At 35.8% G+C, this 27,179-nt stretch overlaps 3 protein-coding genes across 3 annotated transcripts; 1 reads left to right on the forward strand and 2 right to left on the reverse strand.

Moving 5' to 3' along the window:
* Positions 1–392: 392 nt before the first annotated feature.
* LOC128120068 (olfactory receptor 6C3-like) lies at positions 393–1,349 on the reverse strand. The gene has a single exon (XM_052753820.1). The coding sequence runs from the start codon at positions 1,329–1,331 to the stop codon at positions 393–395; it is 939 nt and encodes a 312-aa protein (XP_052609780.1). The 5' UTR covers positions 1,332–1,349.
* An 8,991-nt stretch (positions 1,350–10,340) lies between these two features.
* Positions 10,341–17,587, forward strand: LOC128119972 (olfactory receptor 6C6). Its single transcript, XM_052753743.1, has 2 exons — positions 10,341–11,243; positions 17,552–17,587. The coding sequence occupies exons 1-2, from the start codon at positions 10,341–10,343 to the stop codon at positions 17,585–17,587; spliced, it is 939 nt and encodes a 312-aa protein (XP_052609703.1).
* A 7,635-nt stretch (positions 17,588–25,222) lies between these two features.
* Positions 25,223–26,188, reverse strand: LOC128120069 (olfactory receptor 6C6-like). The gene has a single exon (XM_052753821.1). It carries the CDS (start codon positions 26,180–26,182, stop codon positions 25,223–25,225), a length of 960 nt encoding a protein of 319 aa, XP_052609781.1. The 5' UTR covers positions 26,183–26,188.
* Positions 26,189–27,179: the final 991 nt, after the last annotated feature.

Raw genomic sequence — 27,179 nt, forward strand, 5'->3', positions numbered from 1 at the left:
GTCCATGCATGCTCATGTGTGTGTGTGTGTGTGTGTGTGTGTGTGTGTGTGTGTGTGTGTGTGTGTGTATTCATAAATATAACCTGTTAAGTCCATATGATGTTTACTTGTATGTGTATTTTCAGGGCCAACCCTTTGGCACAGAATTTTAACCAGACTTATAGGTGTGGTCAAGCCTGTGATCCCAGCTACTTTAGAGAATAAGGTACAAGAAATGATGAGAGGCTCAGGCAAGCCTGGGCTACAGAGGGCAAGCACAAGAGCAAGAGAGTGAGAGAGAACGCATTATTGAGACAGACATTGTGAAATCAGCAGAGAATAACAGATTTAAACTTTTCTTAATTTTTATAAAAATATTTGCAACAACAACACTTCACATTAGCACATTGTTTTCATTTGTTTCTGTCAAAAGCTACTTTATGAACTAAGTCTTTGAAGGCTTGTTTTACTTGCTGGTTCCTCAAGGAATAAATAAAAGGGTTCAACATGGGAGCAATTGAAGTGCTGAGAACAGCTACTGTTTTGGTCAGTGATGCCCTTTCTTTTGCAGATGGTTTCACATAGATAAATATGCAGCTTCCGTAAGACATGGAGATGACAATCATGTGAGAGGAACAGGTGGAGAAAGCCTTTTTCTTCTGACTGATAGATGGAAATCTTAAAATAGTCCTGATAATATACATGTAAGATAAAATCACCAACGCCAACGTGAACAGCAAAGTAAACAGAGCAAAGTAGAAACCAATCACTTCTAGGAGCCAAGTATCTGAGCAAGACAGTTGTAAGAGGGGAAAATAGTCACAGCAGAAGTGATCGATGACATTAGAAGCACAAAAATCTAACTTGAGGACCAGCATGAGTGGTGGGAAGATGGTTAGAAATCCTGCCAGCCATGAGGCAAGGACAAGAAGGGTGCAAACTTTCTGGTTCATGATGGTGGTGTAATGCAGTGGTTTGCAGATGGCAACATAGCGATCATAAGACATAGCAGTTAGAAGAAAAAATTCTGTCACACCAATGAAGATGAAGAAAAATAACTGAGCCAAACAATTGTTATAGGAAATGGTCTTGACTTTAGTAATTATTGATGCCAAAAATCTGGGGATGGAAACACTGGTGAATGTAATTTCTAAGAAGGAGAAATTCCGGAGGAAGAAATACATAGGAGTCTTTAAGTGAGAGTTTAGCAAGGTGAGGATGATGATGATTAAGTTTCCAGTGATACTTAATATGTAAGTTATTAATAAAAAGATGAAAATTATTACCTGAAGCTCTCTGTTTTCTGATATTCCCAAGAGCACAAACTCTGTAACTACAGTGTAGTTTTTCATACTGATTTTCTCTTGTAATAAAATGTATCGATGAAAAAGACATCAAAGAGTTTATTTTATGAAGTGGAATTGAAATGTTTGTATATTGACATTATCATCTCCAACAAAATGATGCATTGACTCTCTTTTTCTGTAAGAATTACTACACGGGCATTTTCTGTCCTTCATTTAACATTTTGATAATCAGTATTGTCTTCCTTTATAAAGACATATATAGATGTCATTAATTTATCATCATAGCATGCAGGTCAAAGCCAATACTTGTTCATTACCATCGAAAATAGAGACTGTATACACATACTATATTGAATAGGGAAATATACTTATGGATCCATGTTTAAAATTTCCTTGTTAATATTTTTGTATGAAAACTTTGCTCATACTCAAAATTTCTGTATGTGTAATACAGCTTTAAGAGACAGACTACCTCCATAGTAATTATTAACTTCACCTGTAATTTGAATGCTGTTCTGAAATATCTGCTTGGAAAGCACATATATTGCTTTCCATTTTTAAGATTGCATGCTTTTAGAACTGAAATATCTAATGTTTAAAGTCAATTTTGATGCCATTTGAAACTTACAGAATTTAATTAATATAATTCAAAGAACAAATTTACAATTATAATGCATAGCATTGTAAAAATTTTCACTCTTAGAAAAATCTTTTTTTATATATAATCACAAATACCTGTGCTTGCAACCACAGTCATGTAGGACTATCGTTACATTGGTTATAAGAAGAGGAAAATTAGGGGTTGGGGATTTAGCTCAGTGGTAGAGATCTTGCCTAGCAAGCGCAAGGTCCTGGATTCGATCCTCAGCTCTGAAAAAAAAAAAAGAAAAAAAAAGAAGAGGAAAATTAATCACAGAGCTAGAAAAGAGAAACATAATACTATAATAAATTATGCATTTATATGATTATCATAAGTAATAGTTTAATGAACTTTTTAATATTTACTTTGTGTCTTTATCCTTACTTTTTGAGAATAAAAGGAAATTTATAAGGAAGTTTTTTCTTTTTTGCAAAAATATTGCTTCTCTCTTTGAAGACTGACTATCCAGAATAAATAAAAAATCATTAGCTTTGCTTTATTGAAATTATAAGATGTAAGATACATCACTTCTATCTGTCCTGTTCAATACTAATACATAACAAACAATATGCTGTTTGTGGCATAAGTTCTCAATTATGTGATATTGCTGTCTTTGTATAGCAGGAACTGGACTTTTGGCAAGAGGTGATTATTAAAAATGGTAATGGGCATTTCCCCTTTTCCATATAGTATTTTTGATAGTCCAGTATTGTCTTCGTTTATAATATACATAGTTGTCACTAGTTATCATCAAACATGCATGTCAAAAGCCAAGTTGTTATTAACATTTGAGAAATGGTTGAACTATATTAAATGTGCAACTAAGAATAAATGCTAAAATGATTGAGTTCTCCAATTCTTTTGAGTTAATAAAGTTTTAAATAACATACAAAACAAATTTATTTAAAACACAGAACATTCTTTTCTTATGTTGTATAACTAACACCCATTAGAAAGGTGATCTTAAATTTTCCTTTATTTTCTTAAAGTATAAAATATATTTTATAATTTTTGGCATTCAGCTAAAAGTTGCTTCTATTATTATATAAACCCTCTATCATAGATTAAGCACATGCTTAACCGAAAGAAAGATTTCTAGTAGTCTCACTTTGAAGTAAAATAAATTGCTCTCTCTCTCTCTCTCTCTCTCTCTCTCTGCATTGTGTGTGTGTGTGTGTGTGTGTGTGTGTGTGTGTGTGTGTGTGTGTGTGTGTGTGTGTGTGTAGGGAGGGTCTTACTATATAGCTCTGGCTGGCCTGGAACTCACTGTGTAGACCAGACTGGCTTTGAACTCATGGAGGTCTGACAGCCTCTATATATAATGTTCTTAATTCTTCCATATGAACAGAAATATGCTGGAACTCGACTATAAATATGTTTTAAATCATTGCAATTCATTAATCCAGGGAATAGTGGGTGGCACATTTTAAAGTTCTCTGCAGAAGGTAAAGAATGAATATTACATAAGAATTAGACAATTTTACCTTCTGTGGTCACTATAAATCCCTGAGAGACTAGCTTGGAGGAAGAAAGGAAGCAAGCAGAGGTTAATTCAGGAGATGTAATGTGGTCATGAACTACCTGTCTGGAAATCACAGCAATACAGGGAGATGAAAGTATTGTAGACCAGTGAGATGAGGCAATCAACCTGCTTTCCCTTCAGCCAAACTTAATTTTCCTAATAAACACATGGACTCTTCACTCGGGAGATAATTTATTCTCAATTATCTTGGGGTTGGTTAAATCTGAGTGAACTAATCTACAATGGGCCATTTGTTGAGGGTAGTGTCTTTATTTTATTCATCTGTGTATCTCAGGGGCCCAGAGAATGTGAGCAATTAATGAAAACGTTTAATATCCTTACATATAAGCAAACTTTGTTTGCTGCTGGTGATAATACAACATGTTGTATCCACTATGGAAATCAATATGGAATTTTCTCACGAAACTTGTACATTACCCAACCATATAATTCCTTGGCATATATCCAAATAATTCTAAATCCTACCACAAAGATACTTGAACTTTCTTGTTATTTTTTTCTCAATTCGTAATACCAAGGAAATGGAACCAACTTAGTTGTTCATCAACAGATAAATGTATGGTACACTCACACAATGGAATTTTATTTAACCATAAATAAATATTAAATAGTGAAGTTTGTAGAAAAAATTGATCTGAAAATTATTATATTGAGTAAAGTAACTCAGGCTCAGGGGAAAAACCAAAATTGAATGCTCTCAGGCATATCCTATTTTAATTTTTATATATGTGAATACATATAATGCATTCATTCATTCATATATGGCTGTGGTTGTGTGTCTAGGCTATGTAACTAGAAAGGGTACCACAAGAGGTGAGAAAGGAGGTTTTAAGACACAGAAGATGGAAATAGAATATATGTGACATAAAGGGAAAGAGGCCTAGCAGGGAAAGAAGGGTACCAAGTTGGGGGTTGGCTGGGAAAGAAGCAGGGAGGAAGATAAAAAAGGAAAATTATGTGTGAAAATACCATAATGAAACCAATTACTGATGTTCAAATTTAAAAAATAAAACTTTAAAAAACAATATTTTAATTAAAAAAATAAAATTCAAACTAACACATAAATATGAGATGCAAGTGTATATACAATAGTGAACAGTAGTATAAAGGGACATACAGAGTGGTCATTGTATTTTCCACCTGACTCCTGTTTTCTTTACATTTTAAATTACCCAGTTTAATGCTCTATAATATAGCCTATGTGACACTTTGTATCTTTACTCATAAATTCTCTCTCTCTATATATATATGTATATATGTATATATGTATATATGTAGTATATAATTTTGATAGGGGAGATAGAGGACCAAGTATATAAATACATATAGTATATAATGTTCATAAGGTAGTTAGGACCATGTAAGAGTTTAGTGTATTACATGTTTTAAAATTTTTATATTTTCCAAAATAGATATTGAGTATATTTTATTATTTTTTGTTAATCAATTGCTTTTGTCTTGTTTAACCATAAGATATATTTCTGTGCATTAATATCTAACTTTTAAAATTAATTTTGTATGCTATCACACAAATAGTGCTTCATCGTGGAGGTTTCATATGTTTGTCGTTATTCTTGGTCCTCCTTCATTCCTCTCCCATTCTTGTTCCATTCCCCTATTATCCCCAAGTCCCATTCTGCCCTACCTTTTCCCCAGAGAGTCTTCCTTCAGCTTGCATGTCACGTGTTCCATGATCCTCCCATTTCTGTTCTAGCTTACTGTTCTTCTAAGTCATTAACAACCTAAGGAAAAGTAGAGATGTGGGTGGCTTTTAAGGCAAGAAACCCTCTCAATTTCAGTTACAGCAGAGGAACTGCAGACTACCCACAGCTGGTGAATCACTCTTTTTTAAATCAATCCAGATCTGAAAAACTGCATTTTAACCAGAATATTCCAGCAGGCGTAGAAACAGGTATTTTTACATGAGTAAAAGGCCATCAGCATTTACAATATGTGTAGTCCTAGCCTGGAAATTCTGTGTGTTACATCTGTAGGATGTTTTGTGTAATTATATCCACTTGTGCAAAACCATAAGTGTACACAAAACATTGACTTTTTCCAACAAAGATGGGACACCATTTAAATATCCATCACCAGAATACTGGATGCATGTACTATGTTTAGTATAATCCTAAATGCAATTGCATATACATGTTTTTGAATTATGACATATAGAACTACTGATGAGGGGTGGAGTCCCCAGGGTCCATCATCTATTCTAACTTGGAGTCTTTTATGTTTCAAAATGGAGTTTGGGATTTTTTTCTAGTTCTGTGAAGAATGTCATTTGGATTTTAAGGGGGATTGTGTTGCTCAGTAGATTGCTTTTGGCAATGTAGCTATTTCCACAACATCAGTTCTGCTCATCTATGATCATGGGAAGTCCTTCCATCTTTTTCAAGTTATCTTCTTCAATTTATTTCTTTTGCAACTTGAGCCCATTTACATGATATATCTTATATCTTTGTCTTCCTCTTCACTGTATTTTTACTAACAATCTCTAACAGCTAATTCTCTCACCCCTATAAACTGTTGATCTTTTACCTCTCTCCCATGAAAGGGACCTCAAAAGGCCAGAAGGGACTTATCTCTAAAATCCTGACAAGATGAGACAGCAGGCAGGCTAGTCCTGGGTGCACCTCTAAAATAAAGCTTGTTTTAATTGGAAAAAAATATTTTTTCAATGTCTTTAGAGATATATAATATTACTTATAAGTATTTTTCAAGGCTGATCATTTAGTATTGGCAGTAGATTCAGATGGGAAGGGAGATGGGGAGGATTTAGGAGGAGTTGGAGAAGGGGAAAGCATAATCAGAACATATTGTATGAAAAAACTATTTTCAATAAAAGAAAAATAGAAAATAAATTGATTTTTATTATTTCACATACAGATACTGTGTTTATATAATTTTCACCTTTACAACTGTCTTGGGGAAATCAATTTTGCAACTGCTTTTAGTACCAGAGACTTTAGATGGACATTGTAGTCAAAGCCAGGTCCTTTTGCTCCATTGTCATATCCTGATTTGAAACTGGCCTGTGTTGCTTTATATCCTTTATATAGTTCCTTCTAGCACCAGATGGAGGAAGTTCTTTCATCAGACCGGAAGAATGGAAAGAAGAAAAGACAGATAAAAGTATTAAGCATAGCTGCAAGGAGAACAACCCAAGACTGAGAAGCACATTCAAGCTTCTTTCAATATTCAACCACTGAAATCGCAGTTGGCATGCAGCTCCTGCACTGCTAGTGTGGGGTGATTCACTATTTGGAAAGTGATGAGGGTTTCCACCAGAAACAGTACCTCTAAGTCAAGCTTGTACTTTCACTCTTCCTCCTATTCTGCACTTCTCAACCACTATGTTTCAAATGTGCAGGTACCATGTCATCAAACAATCTTAGGTGCTATGGAAACACCTGGCCGCTATAGAGTAATATAATTGATTTTCTTAGTTGAATTTTTCTCATTCTTATTAGTTCTTTGGGGATTTCATGCAATGTACTTTCATTATATTCATCCCCTTTCCTGACTCATCTCAGATCCATTACACACACACACACACACACACACACACACACACACACACACACACACACACACAATTTTGTGTCCTCTTTTTTAATTTTTGAACACATCAAATACAGTTTGTATTGTACTTGGTTGTATGGCCTTCACTCTAGAGTGACCAGTATACCAGGAGTCATACCCTTAAAGAAAAGTAATGCTCACAAGAGATAACAATTACAAATAGCTCCTTAGCTAGGGGTTGGACTTCATGGCCACCTTACCTCTCTATGCTGGAGTTTTTGTCTGTCCTGAGCCTGCACAGGTCTCGAGTATACTATCTTACCTGCGGTGAACTCACGTGTGTATCTTCATGTGGTGTACAGAAATAGTTTCCCTCTAGTCATCCAATGCTTCTGGCTCTTACACTCTTTCCTCCCTGTCTTCCATAATGATCTCTGAGCCTTAGAACGATGGAATGTGATACAGATTTTCTGTTCAATGATAAACACTCAACAGTCTACTATTATTTGCACCTCGACAAGTTATAGGTCTTTGTGTTTATCACTATCTGTTGCAGAAAGAAGTTTCTCTGTTGAGAATTGATCAGTTCACTAATCTATGGTTATTATGATGTAACTGGCAGTAAATTTAATACTATGTTCATTGAACAGAACCATAGTAGTAGGTTCTTCCTCTATAAGTAGTCCCAGTAAACTCAGTTCCCTAAGTCAGACCCTGGTTTGTCATTGGTGCTCTGTAAGGAGGGGTTATATATTTGTTACCTCTAAATAGAGAAAGAGTTCTTTTAACACCAAGTTATAAAAAGTAACTGTAAATTTATTCTGCTGCACTAGGATAAAATTAGGTATGCAAACCAACATAATGGAGCATGGAGCCTAGAATTACACAGATATTGTCAACAAATATTCAACATGCATGCCAAGAATATATAATGCGCAAAAGATAGATTTTTCAACAAATGGTGTTGGAAAAGGTGAATATCCACAAAGAAATACATTAATATATACTTGGTTTATACCACTAACAAAAAACAACTCTAAGTGGATTATATAAATATAATACCTAGCATTTTAAAAGTCTTATAAGAAAACATGGAGGTCAACTTCACATTGATCTTCTATATTTAATTTTTTTCTTTGATTTTTACTTCCTATGTCAGCATGTGTGTCTGTATACTATGTGTGCAGTGCCCATGGAGACAAGAAGGCGTTGGACCACTTGGGACTGGAGTTGCATACTGTTGTGAGGTCATATGGGTGCTAGGATTCAAATCCAAGTCCTTTAGAAGAACAACCAGTATTCTTAACCGAGGGCCATCTTTCTAGCCCCAATGACACTGTTTTTAATGATGATTTGAAAGACATGACACCAAAATGCAAGAACAAAAACCAAAATAGATAAGTAAGATTAACCCAAAGTAAAAATAAAGAAAGAAAGAAAACACCAACAGGATTAAAAGACAGTCTATAGAAGTATAGAATGTTTATAAATCATAGCCCCAACAGGGGCTAATTTTGAAAATCCATAGCAACTACAGTGAACTGTTGCTGCTCCTGATAAATTTTCTTGATTTTTCTAAGTCATTTATGACTCCTATGGGATGCTTTTTCTAATCCTTGACTAAGACTAGACTACTGTGGTATCTTTTATTATCAATAATGAGTATTTTGTAACAGTAATCCCTAGAGAGGATTTGTAATTTCAGTAGATTCCCTTGAGGTGGTAAGAAGTGGGAAACGGTAGAACCAGAGCATTATAAGTGCACAGTTGGCTATGAGGCATCTTTGTTGTAAGAGTTGTGTATATTTCAGCAATGATTTCATATTCTTCTTATGACTCCCGATTTTTACTTCATCTTGAAGAATGACATCTAATTGGAGGATTGGGATGATAGTGATCTCAACACTAAGAATGAGATTTCACAAAATTCAGCCTATCAGATGGCACATGTTAAAATTACCATCATAATCTCAAATTTCCACAGTAAATGTGAAATTGAAGGAATGTGAAAATTCTTTATGGAAGTATAACATGTATTGTGCCTTTTCTGACAAAAATAGTAAGAGTATTTCTACTGGATAGTAAAATAACAATCACATAAACAATTGAAATTATCTTTAACTGACAAAGCAGGACGATTGATAGACATGAAAAGGTGAGTCCATGCTGATTTTAAATTAACTTTGTAATACGAAACGAAGGCTAATGCACAGTAAGTCCAATTAAGGGAATTGCATTTGGAGTACTGAATTCTTATATTTTATGGAATGTTTTAAGGGGTAGATATTTTGAGGTTATGTGTTAACAGATTAATGTATTTTATTTTTAACTTACTTCTATATTTGTTTTTCTTTGACTGTTTTATAAAGTGGTGTGAAGATTCTGTAATAAGTCATTCTTATTATCATAATCATAAATCTAAGTTTGCTAAACTTACATCATTCAAAAATGATTAATATCTAGCATCTGTTCACATATGAATGTTAAGGATAACAGGAAAATAAAAAGTAAACATTTGCTTGATGAAAACTAAAGCCTGAGCATCTTCAGAAGCCAATTTTAAAATTATTCACTAATACTGATTTTTGGAAAATTCATTGCTTGTTAAAGCATTGTTTTTCTCAAAAATTGGTTCATAAAAGTAGTATAGGCAAAGGAAAACAATATTAATAAGACAAATGAAAAAGGAATAAAAATAGCAAAGAAGAAGCTTTAGTGAACTCATTCAAAGGTAAGAGAGCACCAACTGCTTACTCAACACCGAACTGTCCACCCTGAAATCAGATGCACAAGTAACATTATACAGACTGAGCAAGTTGTACTTATGTATTTAGGAATATACATGTATTTTAAAAAAAAGTCTACGAATTTGAAAGAGAGCAAGGGGGTGGGATACATGGGAAGGTTTAGAGAGAGGAAAGGGAAAGGGAAAATATTGTAATTATACTATAATTTCAAAAATATGTTTAAAAAAGTCCACAAATAAGCTAGAGCCAGTGGCACGGCCCGTAATCCAGACTCAGAGGACCAGAAGCTTATGGCCTGCTTGATAACAGAGGACATTTGGAAGTGAATGTGTTAATTTACACTTATGCAAACTAATGAGAAAAATACTATTACATTTTAGGGGTGGAGGTGTTTTATGTGAAGAATGTTGAACACAAAAAGACTAGGACAAGTCTGTAATTAACCTATGGCATATAATTATGTGTAACCTGAAATTTCAGGCTAGAAAACATTTGCAAATGATGTATCTCCTCTTCTGCTTTAGTGTAGGCATATAAATTCTAATGCACATAAAATATTTTATTTGTTTTTAGTTCTCTAAGGCTTACAAAAGGGGATGAAGAATCAATCAGTGGAACTTGACTTCATTCTTTTAGGACTGACAGATGACCCACAATTGCAGATTGTAGTTTTTCTGTTTCTCTTTCTCAATTATATGATGAGTCTGATGGGGAACTTAATCATTGTGCTCCTCACCCTGCTGGACCCTCGCCTCAAGACTCCAATGTACTTCTTTCTCCGTAATTTCTCCTTTTTGGAAATCATGTTCACAACAGTGTGTATTCCCAGATTCTTGACAACCATTGTGACTGGAGACAAAACTATTTCTTATAATAATTGTGCAGCTCAGTTGTTTTTTATTCTTTTGTTGGGAGTCACAGAGTTTTACCTCCTGGCTGCCATGTCCTATGACCGCTATGTTGCCATCTGCAGACCACTGCACTACCCCATCATCATGAACAGCCGAGTGTGCCACCAACTTGTCATCAGCTCCTGGGTGACTGGGTTCTTAATCATCTTTCCCCCATTGGCCATGGGTCTGAAGCTGGATTTCTGTGATTCCAGAATAATTGATCATTTTATGTGTGAAACTTCTCCTATCCTACAGATCTCTTGCACAGACACTCATGTCCTAGAAATGATGTCCTTTGTCTTGGCCGTGGTGACACTTGTAGTCACACTGGTACTAGTGAGTCTCTCTTACACTTTCATCATTAAGACTATTATGAATTTCCCTTCCGCACAGCAAAGAACCAAAGCCTTTTCCACCTGCACTTCTCACATGATTGTTGTCTCCATAACGTATGGCAGTTGCATCTTTATGTATATTAAGCCATCTGCAAGGGAGAGAGTAACCGTGTCCAAAGGTGTAGCTTTGCTGTATACTTCAATCGCTCCTCTTCTGAATCCCTTCATTTATACACTAAGAAACCAGCAGGTGAAAGAAGTATTCTGGGATGTATTACAAAGACTGCATTTTTCAAAACACAGTTTAAAATTGTGATATACACAGCAACCACACATTTAAAATGGAAATTCTATTTCATATATTTTTTATGATTTTTGTGTTTTCCTATGACAGCAGTTACTTCATATGTGGGATTTTTCCCCCTGAAGAACTCTGTCACTCAGTTCTACTTTTCTACTTTTCCTTGAAAGATTGTACTCCACAATAACTAACTTCCTCCAATTCCTTTCTGAAAGTATTTTTATGAGTATGTATTATTATTACATACCTATTTCCAGAAACCATTGTATTAAATAAAATAAACTTTGTATAGTAGCAATTTTCTATGTGTGATTTATTATTTGATTGAACATCAATGCAATGTATATCTATAATATCTAATCATTGGGAGACACTCATTACTTTCCTGTAAGTGGTCTTCAATATCTGTATAGGCCACAAACACTTAAACCAAATATTATTATGTGGTGCTAAATTATCATTATATGAAATGTCTCAAAAATATTGTGGGACAGATGGTGTGACTTTTGTGGAATTTCAAGGAAAAATCTTTCAAGAGAATATAATCATGCCAAGGTGAAAAAATTGCATATATAACAACAATTAATGTAAAAACTAGGATGTGAATTTGAAAGAGAGCAAGGAGGATTGGAAAGAGGGAAGTGAGGAGAGAAATGTAATCTCAAAATATAAGGAAATCATTTTTAAGATTGAAAAATAAAGGAAAGAATAGTAAGGTACAAGAACATGCAAATTCTACAAGGGTACTAAACAAATCTATGCATTGCAAAGTGAGCATAACTAATGGTTAAAGGGCCTCTAAGAACTTATCTGGAGAGGAGTCAAGACGATTTGGTGGTTAAAAACCCTTCCCATGCCAGTGTGAGCACTTGAGTTTGATTCCCAGAATCCATGGTGAGAATTTATCCCTAAGAATTTTCCTCTAGCATCCATACATGAGCACTCATGTACTTCACACCTCCACATCACAGACACAACCCCCTTACCGGACAGTCTCACCTTACCAGACACTTTCTCTGTACAGATTAGGCAAGATTTTCTGTCCTAATTTCTCCAAGTATTACATAGGACATATGCAACCTACACAGTTGTTCAGTGAATCCACTCTATTGATACTATGTACCACTCAGTAAAAGATAACACCTGAACTTCTAAAGACACAAAGATGCCTGTCTCACAATTCCCTTAATGTAATCATGAAGGTGAAAGCAGCAATAAGGTGGCAGAGGTGAATGGATCAAAACATGACAGGATCTGTTATTTAGTAAAGTGTGTGGATTTAAATCTATCATGTCAATAATTTCCAAATATTTAAAATATTTTTGTTTTGCTTGAATTATATTGCATATGATTTGTGGTACAAATATTATATTAAATATATAACCATGTTGCCAAATAATTAGATCATATATTTATGACCTCACACATTTTGCATTTCTTTGTGATATTCCAAGTTATTATTTCAAGTGTTTCTTAGCTGAGATATCTGGCATATATCATTATATATTTAATATGCACCTTCTATCTTGAAGCATAGTCTGTACATAGGTCTTACAATTACAGAAGTCATTGAAAGTGTGTGCAAGATGGACACTTGAGTGTTTAACTTTTAATTTTAGAGAGATTATCCTTGTAAATAATATCAGACATAGTCTGTATTAGAGACAGAGGGCTGATGAGGGTCATTGGTTTAAAATATTGTAAATTTTGAGGCAATATGTAAACATGACAGTGGGTCTAGCATACAGATAGTCAGATCAATTGAAGAGAGGAATAGAAGCTTAATTAAAATTTAAGATTGTGAAGCTAAATCAAATGATTGTCACTGAATTAATTATTTAAAAGTTGTTTGTAACCATCTTATAGACCATTTAAGGCACACTCAGAAATAACCTAAATGTGTAATTGTTTCCCAAATGGGATTAAATTGTTCAAGCAGGGACTCCATGGGAACCAAGATGTAGTAAATACTGATATTTTGCAATGTTTTTAGAGTGATATAATTATTTTTGTTTCTATTCTGGCTTGATAAATACTGAGACATACCCTATCTTCCACCTATCATTTCTTTTGTTTTTTAAGCCTTTAAGTCATCCACTTAGCCCATAGGTGAATGAAACATGGCATTTCCCCCTCCCATTTCCAACCTCCTATCTTCCAGACTGAGTCCATTGATCTCAGAGTCATGGTTTCCAGGTTACTGTAGTGACTGTTCCTATGAGTGTAAGGCTTTAGGGTTATTTCACTGATACTTATCTGTATACTTCCTTTTATAAAGCAGAACAAAGAAAAACTCTGTTTTACTTTGTTGGAGTGATTTTCTTAACTATGAACTACTTAGTTTATTGATTTGGAATATTTTATTAACTAATGTGATAATATAATCAGAAGTTTCTGCCTTGTCTCACAATTCCTAAATAACTGGAACTTTACACCATAAGACAGAACCTGCAGCCGGGCGGTGGTGGCGCACGCCTTTAATCCCAGCACTCGGGAGGCAGAGCCAGGCGGATCTCTGTGAGTTCGAGGCCAGCCTGGGCTACCAAGTGAGTCCCAGGAAAGGCGCAAAGCTACACAGAGAAACCCTGTCTCGAAAAACCAAAAAAAAAAAAAAAAAAAAGACAGAACCTGCACTCTCTTTATAGTATGACATAAATGGCTATTCTCATGTCCCAGGCTTTAGAATTGAGCTGCTCACTCCCCCAGCAACTCTAAAGGGATTATTACTCAATAAAACAGAAAAGTTATCCATTTGCGTTCTCAGAGAACTTATTGCCTATTGTACTTTTTCAACTGAACTCCCCCAAAGCACATCCACAGTCTTAAAAGAATGCATGAAAATTACATCAATAATTATTTTTGCCTTAGTAATTTTATTCTGTCTCATAGAGCAACAGCTGCTGTATTGCTTTGAATTAACACAATTTGCTGTGGGATGTCTTTCTGTATGTATGTGTTGCTTTGATTGGCTGATAAATAAAGCTGTTTGGCCTATGGCAGGGCAGGATGGAGCCAGGCAGGAAAATCCAAGGGAGAGAGTGAAAGGAGAAAGGAGAGGAAGGAGACACTGGCTGCCACCAGGAAAAGCAAGATGTAAAAATACTGGTAAGCCATGGCCACATGGCAACTTATAGATTAATAAAAATGGGTTAAGTTATAAGAGCTAGCTAGCAAGAAGCCTGCCTTAGGCCATGCAAATGGTAATTAATATTAAGCTTCTGAATGATTATTTTATAAGTGGCCACAGGACCATGGGGGTGGGTGGGATCAGAGGAATATGGACCGTGGGGCCTGGGCAGGACCAGAGAAACCTTCTGACTACATTTGGTTGCCCAACATGTTGGCTCAAGTTTCCACCTAAAACCCAAGAAAGCTTTAAAAACAGATTCTAAACAGAGCTAAAGACAGCTTCCTACTTGTGTCTCAGGCAAGCCATGAGCTACAGTATGGTGGGTTTGTGGTGTGTGAGCTTGAACACAGCATGGCAGATTCTTGCTGCAGTACACAGTAGTGTGTCTAAGTCACACAGCATGCTGTGTGGCAGATTTACTAGCTTTTGATTGTTTAAAAAAATGTTTCTGGGCTATACTCTGCTAGGTGGAGGCATAGATCCACTGCTTCCCAGATGGGTGGTGAGCTGGCAGTAAAGTACCACTGCCACGGTGGGAGCTGAGATGGGTGGAGTCAGCAGCCAAAGCTGCTGTTTCAGTCCTAGCCACGCTACAGTTTAAAGCAACATATACACAAAAAACAGGTTCAGATGGAATAAAACTCTAAATGGTTTACAGTGTGTGTAAAAATGTACATAGGCTTGGAAGAGAGAGGAAAAGTAACATATGCAGTTATATAAAGAAATAGATAATTTTTAAAAATAAAGTCTTTAAAGAGACAGTAAAAGTAATATAAAAATAAGCCATGTAAAGATGGAAATCACACAGAGAGTCTGGATTATATTGTCTTTCAGATTTTTAACTGCAGAAAAATATTTGATTATAAAGGCTGCAAAGTCAAACCAATATATGTATTTTAAAGTTATCTTGACTTCAAAATTTGGATCTAAGGATATGTTGCTTTGGAAAGGAGGCTCTGCTTTTGTTTCCACAGGAAGCTGGAGGCTATGGATTTGTTCCAGGTTAAGATGAATCAGATTTGATCAAGCCAGACCTCCTGAACCATAACAGATGGTACCTATCAAACAAAGGTTATAGCCAGTCCTCCCAAGACTTGACAATTATCTCAAATTTTCTCAGGATCCTCATAAGACTACCAGTGCCCACAATCAGCAGGAAGTAGCCTAGAAAACGACACCCACATTCCCAATAACTGGATTATAGATATTGTCTTTGTTTAGAGATTTGCTACAAATTGTTATTGGTCATAGTCAATATCTTTCTAAAGAAACAAGGGGGATAGCTATGATAGGATGAAAGGGTAGATTATTGAATCTACTTTTAAAGAGCAACAATGTGTGTAACATGTTTTAAATTGCTATAGATTTTAGTTTATTACAAATTTAAAGTTAATTTTGTTATATTGTATGTATATTTCTACTCTTGTTTAAGGTATTATGTTTGTACAGCTCATTTGATATTGTAATGTATAATTAAGAAATACAGATTAGTAGTCATCTATGATAAGCACACTTACAGTCATGTTAGTTAAGTTTTCTAGATAGACATAGATATATTTCAATTAGATAGGTGATCTTCAAACACTTCAAAGACCTCCAGAATATGGCATTTAAAATGTTTTAAAAACTTAGACTTTTCTGGAGAGTGAGACATGTCTGTTCCTGGCAACACCCATTTACTTCAAAGAGAAAGATGGACATCAAAGACACTCTATATACTCTATGTGGAATTTATCTCTTCTTGGCAAAAATAATCATTTGGGCAAGAAACTGCTGTTGCCTGGACTGTTGATAATATGTTATATAAACTGGACAAGCAGGACCCATAGGAAGGTGACCACTGAAATTTGCAAGACAAAATGGTTCTTCAGGTTCCTGCTTTGCAGAGGAGACTGCCAAATATCCTACAGGACACACAGGGAGAAGCGACTAAAAAACTCTAGACCTATTGGCTGAAGATGGATGCCCCAACATTACAGAGGAACTTTGGATGACTGTTCAGGCAGGCAGGTGTCTCTGTCATTTCCAGAATTTTGGAAGTTGCTTACAATGCATTTCTTGTTTACTTAGGTAATATTATATCCTTCTGCGGTCTTTGATGTAGTTGAAGACTAGATAGTTATAATTATAGTTTTTCTTAGTCATGATAGATAAATTAGATATAAAACTTTAGACTCACAAATATAGGACAGATAGAATATTTTCTTTAATTTTGCCAAATACAAATAGACTAAATATTATAACAGTAACTCCTGCTTGATAACTGTTCTATTATATGTAATTTTACCATGTTAAAGTTAAAACCCTCCTTTTTTATTAGACATAAAATGGGAAGTGCTGTGGAATGTCTTCTGTTCACTGTGAATATGTGTTGCTCTGATTGGTTGATAAATAAAACCGTTTGGCCTATGCCAGGGGAGGATAGAGTGAGGTGGGAAAATCTAAGGGAGAGAGTGAAGAGAGGAAGGAGACACCAGCTGTCGCCAGGAGAAGCAAGATGTGAAAGTACTGGTAAGCCATGACCATGTGGCAACTTATAGATTAATAAAAATAGGTTAAGTTATAAGAGCTAGCTAGCAAGAAGCCTGCCTTAGGCCATGAAATTGGTAATTAATATTAAGCTTCTGAATGATTATTTTATAAGTGGCTGCAAGACCTCAGGGGCCAGGTGGGACCGGAGGAATGTGGGATTATGGGGTCTGGGCAGGACTGGAGAAACCTTCCGACTACAACAATTCTTTCATGTCTTGTACAGAAATAATTGACTACAATTTTCATTTTCATATAATTTAATACCTATCTGGATAAAATAATTATGGAAAGAAACAGGAGAGAAAGAAAAAAATGAACCGAACATGAGATTTTCTTTAGTATCTAACTAAAAATGTCTGGTTAAATTCTTGCATTAATTCTTCATTCTTTGAATTCATCTTTCCTCTGCAGTAACTCATGAACTGTAGTACCAATAACATTTCTGAGGCATTTAAGTGTAAAACTAAATGGACTATCAGGACGATTAACATATATTCACTTTTCTCATTATTTTCATTTTCCTAAACAGTGTCATCATATTTTGAAAGCATCTGAATGTGTCAATAAAGATGACTCAAATATTTATTGAAATAGAGATGTTATCATCTTTCACTAGCTTATCAAAAGGAAAACAAATGATAAATTGAAATAAATAAAATTAAGAACCTCTGCTTTTCAAAAGACATTTTATGATTGAGAAGGAATACATAAGTTCAGAAAAACATAGTTGGAAATTATATATCTGCAAAAGGACTTGTTCCTAGAATTTATAAAAATGCCAAATGTAATAATAAACAGAAGGGCCTAAGGAAATAGCTCACTGGGCAAAATGCTTGCTATGCAAGCGTGATGACCTCCTTTTGGAATCCAGCACCCCCATGTAATCATAGAAGAGGTCAAATGTTTCCCCAGTTCTTGGGTGGGGCACAGTTAGTGACACCCTGGAGCTAGCTGGCCAAAGGCCTAGCCAAAGAGTGTGCCCCAGATTCAGTGACAGACTCTGGTTCAAGCAAATAATTCCAGGAGTGATAGAGACACCTAACGTCCTCCTCTGGCATCTGTATGTTTGTATGTATGTCAGTCCTGTTGTGTCTAGAAGGCCTGTTTCCTTGGTGTCTTCCATCCTCATTGGCTCTTAAAATCTTCCTGCCTCTTCCTTCACAGTTCCCTGATCTCCGAGGGGAGGGAGTTGATAGATACATCTTTTTTTTTTTTTTTTTTTTTTTTGGACTGAGTGTTGCAAGCTCTCCTACTCTCTGTACTTTGTTCAGTTGTGACTGTCTATATTTGTTCTCATATACTGCAGGATGAAACTTCTCTGATGGTGGTGGCTGAACAAGATATTTATCTGTGAGCATAGCAGAATGTTGTTAGGAGTCATTTAATTGCTGCATTCCTTTAGCAAAACAATAGTATTTGGTTTTCTCTAGGTCCACAGCCTATCTAGTTTTAGGTTGTTAGCCACTTAGGCAACGTTGAGCATGGGTTTCATCTCATGATATGAGCCTTAGTACTAGGACGTATCTTAAAAGCTGATACTACACTACTAGAATTTTTTTAAACAGATTAATTTTTAAAAAGCATTTGGCCTACCAAAATTAAACAGAAGAAAATAAACATTTTACACATACCTATAGCTATCAATAGGATTAAAACACTGACAAAAGACTTTCTTAACTAATAAAGGAAATGATTCCAAACTTTTAAAATAAAGCCACTACTATTACATTGATACCAAAATTGTAGTAAGACATAGCTTTAAAAAAAGAGAGAAAGAAAAAAATTATAAACCTATTTTCATGACTCATTCAGATGTAAAACACTCAACAAAATACTTGCAAACAGAATTCAAGATCACATCAAAAAGATCAGCCATCATGATTAAGTTGGCTTCATTCAAACCATGCAAAGATGGTATTGTAAAAAAATACAGGCAAAAATCCTTGGCTGATGAGGTTTTACAATTAGTGGGGCATACTTGCTGTGGAAATCGCTCTGTATGCTGTGAATGTGTTGCTCTGATTGGTTAGTAAATAAAGTATTGATTGGCCAGTAGCCAGGCAGGAAGTATAGGTGGGACAAAGAGAGAGGAGAATTCTGGGAAGAGGAAGGTTGAGTCAGGAGACGCCAGCAAGACACAGAGGAAGCAAGATGTGAAGGCAGAACTGGGAAAAGGTACCAAGTCACGTGGCTAAACATAAATAAGAATTATGGGTTAGTTTAAATGTCAGAGCTAGTCAGTGGTAGGCCAGAGCTAGTGGCCAAGCAATTTTAATTAATATAAGCTTCTGAGTGATTATTTTATAAGTGGGCTGCAGGACTGTGGGGGCTTGGCAGGACCCAGAGAGAAGATTTACAGCTACACATACTTTATACCATTGTTCAGCTAAATTGTCATATCACCACACTGCCTTCTAAATGTTACATTTATATAAATAGACAGATGCTACTCTTAGCATTACACATAGAAGCTCCTCTTTGTAGTAAATGATTGTGAATGCAGGGTCACCTGTCTGCTTAAGGTACCGATAATGACTGAGTGATCAGTCCTAAGCTGGACATTTACCTCACCTACTGAAGGCACAGGGGTATTACAGAGAGGGGTTGGAAAAATCTCAGGGTCCAAAGATGGGAAGAAAGGTTGGTAAATGCTGTCTTTTGGGCATAACACAGCCAGTGATGTCATGACCTTATAGAAATTAGGGCTGTCTGAAAGGGGCATAGAAAATATTGGGCCTCTGTACTGTAATCAGGGACTGGGCAGAGGCTCAGAGAGCACTATCCTTCCCAATTGAACTACCAGATACTAATGAATTCTGGAGAAGGGATTGCCATTGTTTTTAGTTGTGTATTCACTGAGGAGACCCACAGACCATAATGTGTAGCTGAATTTTTCTCTGGTCCTGCCCAGCCCCACAGACCCTGCAGCTGCTTATAAAATAATCACTCAGAAGTTTATATTAATTAAAATTGCTTGGCCATTAGCTCAGGCTTATTACTGACTAGCTCTTACACTTCAATTAACCAATAATTCTTATTTATGTTTAGCCACGTGGCTTGATACCTTCTCTCAATTCTGCCTTCACATCTTGCTTCTTCTGTGTCTGGTTGGCGACTCCCAACTCAGCTTTCCTCTTCCCAGAATTCATTTTGTTTATCCCGCCTATACTTCCTGCCTGGCTACTGGCCAATCAGCATTTTACTTATCAACCAATGGGAACAACACATTCACAGCATGCAGAGCACCATCACCCATCAACAATGGATAGTTAGGAAACAGATGCCACACAGAAACCATTTTTTTTTAAAAAAACAAGAATGTGGGAATGGGATATTTAGGGAGGTAGAGTGGGTATTAGGAGTGGGAAGGAACTTAGAGATGAAGGGATTGTACTAATTAGAATGTACTTTATACATGTATAATTCTGTAAAAGTTAATAAAATAAATAAAAATATTGCTGGAGAAAAAGGAGAGAAAAATCCCTGGTCCTTTAAATATGCAAAATCTTATAATATACATTTTGTGTGTTGTGTGTGTTGTGTGTGTGTGTGTGTGTGTGTGTGTGTGTGTGTGTGTGTGTGTGTGTATTTGTGTGTAAGTCTGTGTGCCTCATGTGTTTGTGTTTACTTTTGTGTATGGTTGTACTTACTTGTGTGTGTACACAGAGAGGCCAGAGGTCAGGTGTCTTCTACTCCTCTCTACCTTATTTTTATAAATTGTCTCTTCACTGAATATGCAGCTCATAATATGTGGCAGGATGATGGGCTAGTAAGCTACTGGGATTCGCTTGTCCCCAGCTCACCGGTACCAACACAGCATTTGTGTGGGTATTTGTAATTTAAACTCAGTTCCTTGTGCTTGCATATAGCAAGTCTTGTGTCCACTAAGCCACCCCTCTAGGCCATAATTGTGCATTTAGTATTCAAATGTATGCCTGCAAGTACTATATAATAGAACACATTTTGTAATCGATGAAATTATAAACATCTACATTCTCAGAGCATGTTTCATGTTAGCATCTGTTAATATTGTTAATATTACCTTTTTTATTAACCCCATATTTATATCTATAACAATAAATTTCTTCACAGGGTATGAAAATTACTGACTGGAAAGAATCTGTTGCAGAACTTGGGAATGCCTCTTTTTCTCCTTGGGAATACATAGGGTTTAGAATATAGATGAAGTTTATCTCCAGAAAAGTAAAAGATCCATGATATAATGTAATATATTTTACAAAGTTTGTTACCCTTTCTTAATTATTCTTTCCATTGAACTATAGATTGTGCCCCACAGAACCTGGCATTTCAGCTAGGGCTTCGGAGGGGTTTGGGGTGTTATGACTGTATTTTATGGATCTGCATATTCATAGTGGTCTGAATTTCAAATGTTCCTACATAATAGAAGCAAACTGTGGACAAATTAAAATTAAGTCAACTTCTTTTGACCCGTTCCCAATACACTCTCTAGAGTATAATCAATGATAGAAGTACGAGTAGTAACTTCTGACAGTATGATTTTAGGTATTTTCACAAAATCTGCATTTAACTGTATGCCAACATATCAGCATCACTCACAACCTTCTTAAAAGATGAGAAGAAGCTGGGAAGCTGTTTTTTTTTAGCATCTATTGCTCTTAGTGTTTCTACTGTAGAATTTTCAGAAGGGTGATTTTTGTGTGTGATTTAGTATTGGGATGCAGAAAGGAGACTTGTTCTTTATATCTAGCGTGATGAGCTAATTATGACATCCATAGTGGGTTTTCATGGTTTGAAAACCATCTACATTTGTGCTAAGACATTACTGAAAATCATTGTCATTTTCCACTAATATCACTTGCATTTCCAAGCAGAGTTCTAACACAAATGCTAAACATTATCAGCAATTTTCATACTTCAGCCCCATCAGCTCTTTCCAAGGAGGCTGAGCATTGTCTGCTGAAGTAATAAACAAGTAAACACTTTTCAGTATCAGCTGGAATGGGTTCTTAAAGACAGCAAGAGAATTGAAATGAGCCCTTCCATGATGGGAGCACAGCATGAAGGAAAGTTAAGCAATGCAGGATTGTCTTTCCAATGGGAAAAATGTAAAACCTGTCTGTCCACCCAGAAATCTGGGAGTTGGAAGTGATTAATAGACAGTTGCTCTGTGTTATCTGTTGGGCTAGGTCGTATCAAGGTCCCTCAGCTAGTACCAGAGATGCCTAATTGTCCAAATGACCCTTATATTATCTACATAGCCGGAGGCTCCCCCAAATTGCACAACCAGGACTAGAGGTACCTAATAGCCCAAATGACCTCTATGCTATCTGTAGGAATGAGACCAGGCCTGACCCTTCCTTAGGCCTTAAAATTAGTATGGGTACCCTATTTCTAGATCCCAATCTTCTTGGAAGAAATGACATGTACCCCGAGTTGAGTTTTGATGTAATTACCCTTCCTTGTGCATTGAGGATTGTGTCACACCAGGAAACTCCTCCTCCACCCCAAATTATACTGTGTTTAAATTTCTGGTTTCAGACTCCCTGAAGTCTTGATGCAGGTTGACGAAGTAAATCTGAATTCAGTTTTCATTCTCACCTCTTCACAGTTGGTTTCTCTGCCTGCTGTGACCATCCACAAGGTCCCCCTTACTTCCATGAGTTCTGTTACCTTCTAAGGATTTTTCTTAAACCCCCACACCTGGAGGAGAATTGGGTGGAACTCTGTTTGGCAGACAGTCAAGCCATGCTCCTACAAAGGTGTATTCTGGAAAGATAAAAACTTCAGAAGTTGACACTACCTTATATCTATTTTCCACACTAATTGAAGTAATAACTCATTATTGTGATTTTCTGAAAGAAGAAAAAATACCAACACAGTGTCAAAAGGGAAGGAAATTTGTCAAAGAAGAAAGTGCTACAGAGAGGCTGCCACATCAAATCAGCACCGGGAATCAAGTACAGCCTGGGAGACCTCAAATTTTTATGTTAAGTCAGAAACTCCAGATGTAATGGACAAATTGAGGATTTTCTTTGATTTAAGTTTTCAAAAGGGACAAGACTATACAGAGTGACTGAAATACCAGCTGTGGATACTTTGATTTAATTACAAAAGGACATGGGAGGTATCAGGAGAGTGACTGGAGAGAGGAGGTGGAGACCTTAAGGCAGGTGGGAAGAAACGATAATGGAGTACATGAAGATGAAGAGGGCTACGGGAAGGCATGGGTGAGCAGTGGGGAGATTAATTAGGAAAAACTGTAATTACACATATGTATAAAAATTCTGTAATGAAAACCATTACTTTTGTGTATTTAATTTAATTATAATGAGAAAGAAAAAAAAGGAAAAAGTCACTCTTGTGTTTTTTGTAATTCCATTTGCATGAATAGTTGTCCAGTGTATTTAGATTAAAATAATTGTATGCCCTTTTACATGAGAGATACATCATTAATTTGGTGAAAACTGACTGAAGCCAAATTCCTTAGAAAATTTCAATTTACAAATAGAAAATTTCTTCAATCCAAGGTATAAAAGCATGATGTGTTTACTTTTTTCATAAATTAGTATAATTTCAGGGACTCATAACTATGAAGAAACATTCTTATTTCTTAATTAGCATCAAAGCCTGAAGCCAAATTATTTTTACTGTCAATGAGAATTCCTGGAAAGAAGCTGTGTGCCTAAAGGATGATAGACTGATTAGCGATTCAGTGACGTGGGAGGTGGGAATACTACAGATACAGATGCTGACAACCTCACCTATCTAGGTTAGCCTATGAACAGCAATTCCTTGCCAACTTCTTTGTCAGAAATAAATCCTGTGACTAACAGACAAAAAACTTTTGACACTGTGTGTGTGTGTGTGTGTGTGTGTGTGTGTGTGTGTGTGTGTGTGTCTGTGTCTGTGTGTGTGTGTGTGTGTGTATGTGTGTGTATGGGTTTCAGTTTAATATGACTTTCAGTTTAGTGTTTTTCTGGGATTCCTGAGAGTTTGAACAACTGGGTCTCTGCCATCTATATCTGTTTCTTGTATCTTAGGCTATTTTTCTTCTGTTTGGTTGTTTTGTAGGACAACCAAAATGTGTTGGTTTTTATTTTATCTTATTATATTTTATTATTATCCCTTAAAAGCCTGTTTGTTTCCTAATGAGAGCCAGAAAGGGGGGGTGGATCAGAATGGGAGGGGAGATGGGTTGGAACTGGGGCGGTAGAGGGAGGGGAAATTGTAATCAGGATGTATTATGTGAGAAAAAATATCTATTTTAAATAAACGGATAAAAATAGTTACAAATTCAAAAACAGCAGAAAAAAACCTTTTTTGTAACCTATTAACTTAATAGATCAGTAGTTTCTACAACCGAAAAGCTAAGGATGCCATCAGTAAACATCTGAAGCCTACAGGAAAGATTCCCCCACCTTTCAGTAATCCACCACCTTCCTGATGTTTCCACCAATGTAGTTAAGAAATATCTTGATTTTTGGCTTTCTTTGTTCTGTTATCCAAAGTAAAAAACAAACAACAACAACAATAGCAAAACAAAAACAACAAACAAAAACCTTCATAAGACTGTTTCCAATAGGAATGTGAAACTAATGGTAACACAAATCTGTTTCTAGGCCATGTCACTCAAATTTGGCTCTGAACAAACGTCTTTAATTCCTTTTGATGACAAAGCTGTGCTCTTTTGCTTTGATACTATTCACAAAATGATCTAATTATTCTGACAACTGATTCTTAGTGATTGTAAATCTAGATGAGAAACATCTCATTCCTTTAGATGCTTCATACTTTTCAACACAATGCCCTTCACCCTTCATTTTCTTTCCTCTTACAAGGTACATCATTTGGATGCTTCCTTCTACAAGACTAATCTTTAGATCAACTCAGATTTTCTAGTTATTTTCCACAGCAACCTCCATTGCATTACAGAATAATTTCCTGCTCTGAATTTGCCTTTATTTTTAGCAACATGAAATACTAAACTGCAAATAAAATGCTTAGCAATTAATACACACATAGAAGTAATTCAGTATGTCTAGCAACATTTACTTGGACAATACATTTAGTAAATAAACCTTTCATTTGTGAGAAGAGGGATTTTTTTAGTTAAGATACAATTACATGTTGTGGACAGAAGAAGCAGTTTCTTCCCAGTGTTTCAGAAGAGCTATTCTGAAAGATGAGCATAGAGCAATAAGAATACTTAATATGATTTAAGTAGTAAAGGAGAGAAATGGCATAGGCCACAGTGGATATATTTGACAATCATTTTCATTTTTTTCAGTCATATTGCAACAACATGCTATTTATGCCTAAATCTTAATTCACTGTTTTGAGCAGAACAAAATCTGTGAAGTACCTGTTTGAAAGCTTCCTTCACCTGCTGGTTCCTGAGGGTGTAAATGAATGGGTTTAGCAAAGGGGCCACAGAAGTGTTGAGCACAGCTACACCTTTATTTAAAGTGACCCTTTCCTTGGCTGATGTTTTCATGTACATGAAGATACAACTCCCATAAGTAATGGAGACAACAACCATGTGTGAGGAGCAGGTGGAAAAGGCCTTTCTCCGTTGTTGAGCTGAAGGGAACTTGAGGATGGTTTTGATGATGAGTGTGTAGGAGAGGATCACTAAGATCAAGGTGATGACGAGTGTCATCACAGCTATGACAAAAGCCATCCATTCTATGAATCGTGTGTCTGTGCAAGACAGCTGGAGGACAGGAGAAGTGTCACATAGGAAGTGGTCTATCAGTTTGGAAGCACAAAAATCCAGTTTGAGTCCCAACATCAAAGGAGGGAAGATGGATAAGAACCCAGTCACCCAGGAGCTGATGACCAGCAGGTGGCACACTTTGCTGTTCATGATGATGGGATAGTGCAGTGGTTTGCAGATAGCTACATAGCGATCATAGGACATGGCAGCCAGGAGGTAGAATTCTGTGATTAGTAGTAGAAAGAAGAAGAATAATTGAGTTAGACAAGCTCCATAGGAAATTGTTTTGTCTCCAGTGATAATGCTCATCAAGAACCGTGGAATGCAGGAAGATGTGAATGCAATTTCTAGGAAGGAGAAATTTCGGAGGAAGAAATACATTGGAGTCTTGAGGCGGGGATCCAGCAGGGTGAGGAGGATGATCACTAAGTTCCCCATCAGGCTCAAGATGTAATTGAAAAACAGAAACAGGAAAATCAGAATTTGTAGATGAGGGTCATTGGTCAGCCCCAGCAAAAGGAACACAATCTCTACTGATTGGTTCTTCATTCCTCTTTTATTCCAATCTGTCTACAAAAGAACTTTAGAAAAAGTACAAACTTAAAATTGTTTCAACATAGAAAATTTCTTACTCAGAAGTTTAACCAATGTCCACATATTTTTAAAAATTATCTTAGAGTTTATCTATGAACCTGTCCTCCACTTTATTAGTATGTTTAAAACAACGATTATTTACCTTCTTGTAAAGGGTTGAGTATGCTATGATTGTGCATTTACAGAAGGAATGTTGGCCACTGGAAATATAGGTCTTCGTTTCATTAATATTCTTTGCTCATCTTTCCTGTATGTATTTCATTAGACATTTTAGCTGTATAATATTTAAAATTTTATGGTTATATTAGATACCTATGTATATTTCCAGTAGTCATAAAAGTTCTAATTTAGGAATACACATATCCAAAATTTCTAAGAAAGAAAAACAATGAAGAATTTAAATAAATGGCAACATTACATGAGATTCTTGCAGGGTCAGGATGGTGATGATCTGAGTTAAGTGCTTAGAAAATAACTGGGAAGCATGAAGAACATACAAGTTCAAAACTGAATCAACAGTTCAACGTGCTACCATAAGCTTTGTTTTTTTTTTAAAGTATGATTGCCCACTCATGTTTTCTGACTTATGACAAGTGAGAGAAGGGGAAAGATCTGTATGATAAAAATAATAACTGGTGTTTCACATATAAGTGTAAATCCAAAGTTTCAAATAGATATTCAAGGCTCATTCATTTTTTTAGAAAAACTGTTGTAACAAAATACTTTACATTTCTAGAGTATCTTAATTCAGTATTAAGCCTTCATTTATTCTACCAATTTAATAGTTTTATAAATGTCACAATTTTCAAGTGAATAATTATAATAATATTACTTAAAGCTTAGAAGAAAAGTCACATTTTGTCCAATGCATTGGAACTAAGATAGCTTGTAATTTCCTCCTAGTTAATTTGTGAAGTAGAATCAAAATGACAAATAATAACAAGTATTTGGC

This window comes from Peromyscus californicus, unplaced genomic scaffold (genome assembly GCF_007827085.1).
Source record: "Peromyscus californicus insignis strain IS unplaced genomic scaffold, ASM782708v3 Scaffold_24__1_contigs__length_46423439, whole genome shotgun sequence".
Classification (NCBI taxonomy): Eukaryota; Metazoa; Chordata; class Mammalia; order Rodentia; family Cricetidae; genus Peromyscus; species Peromyscus californicus.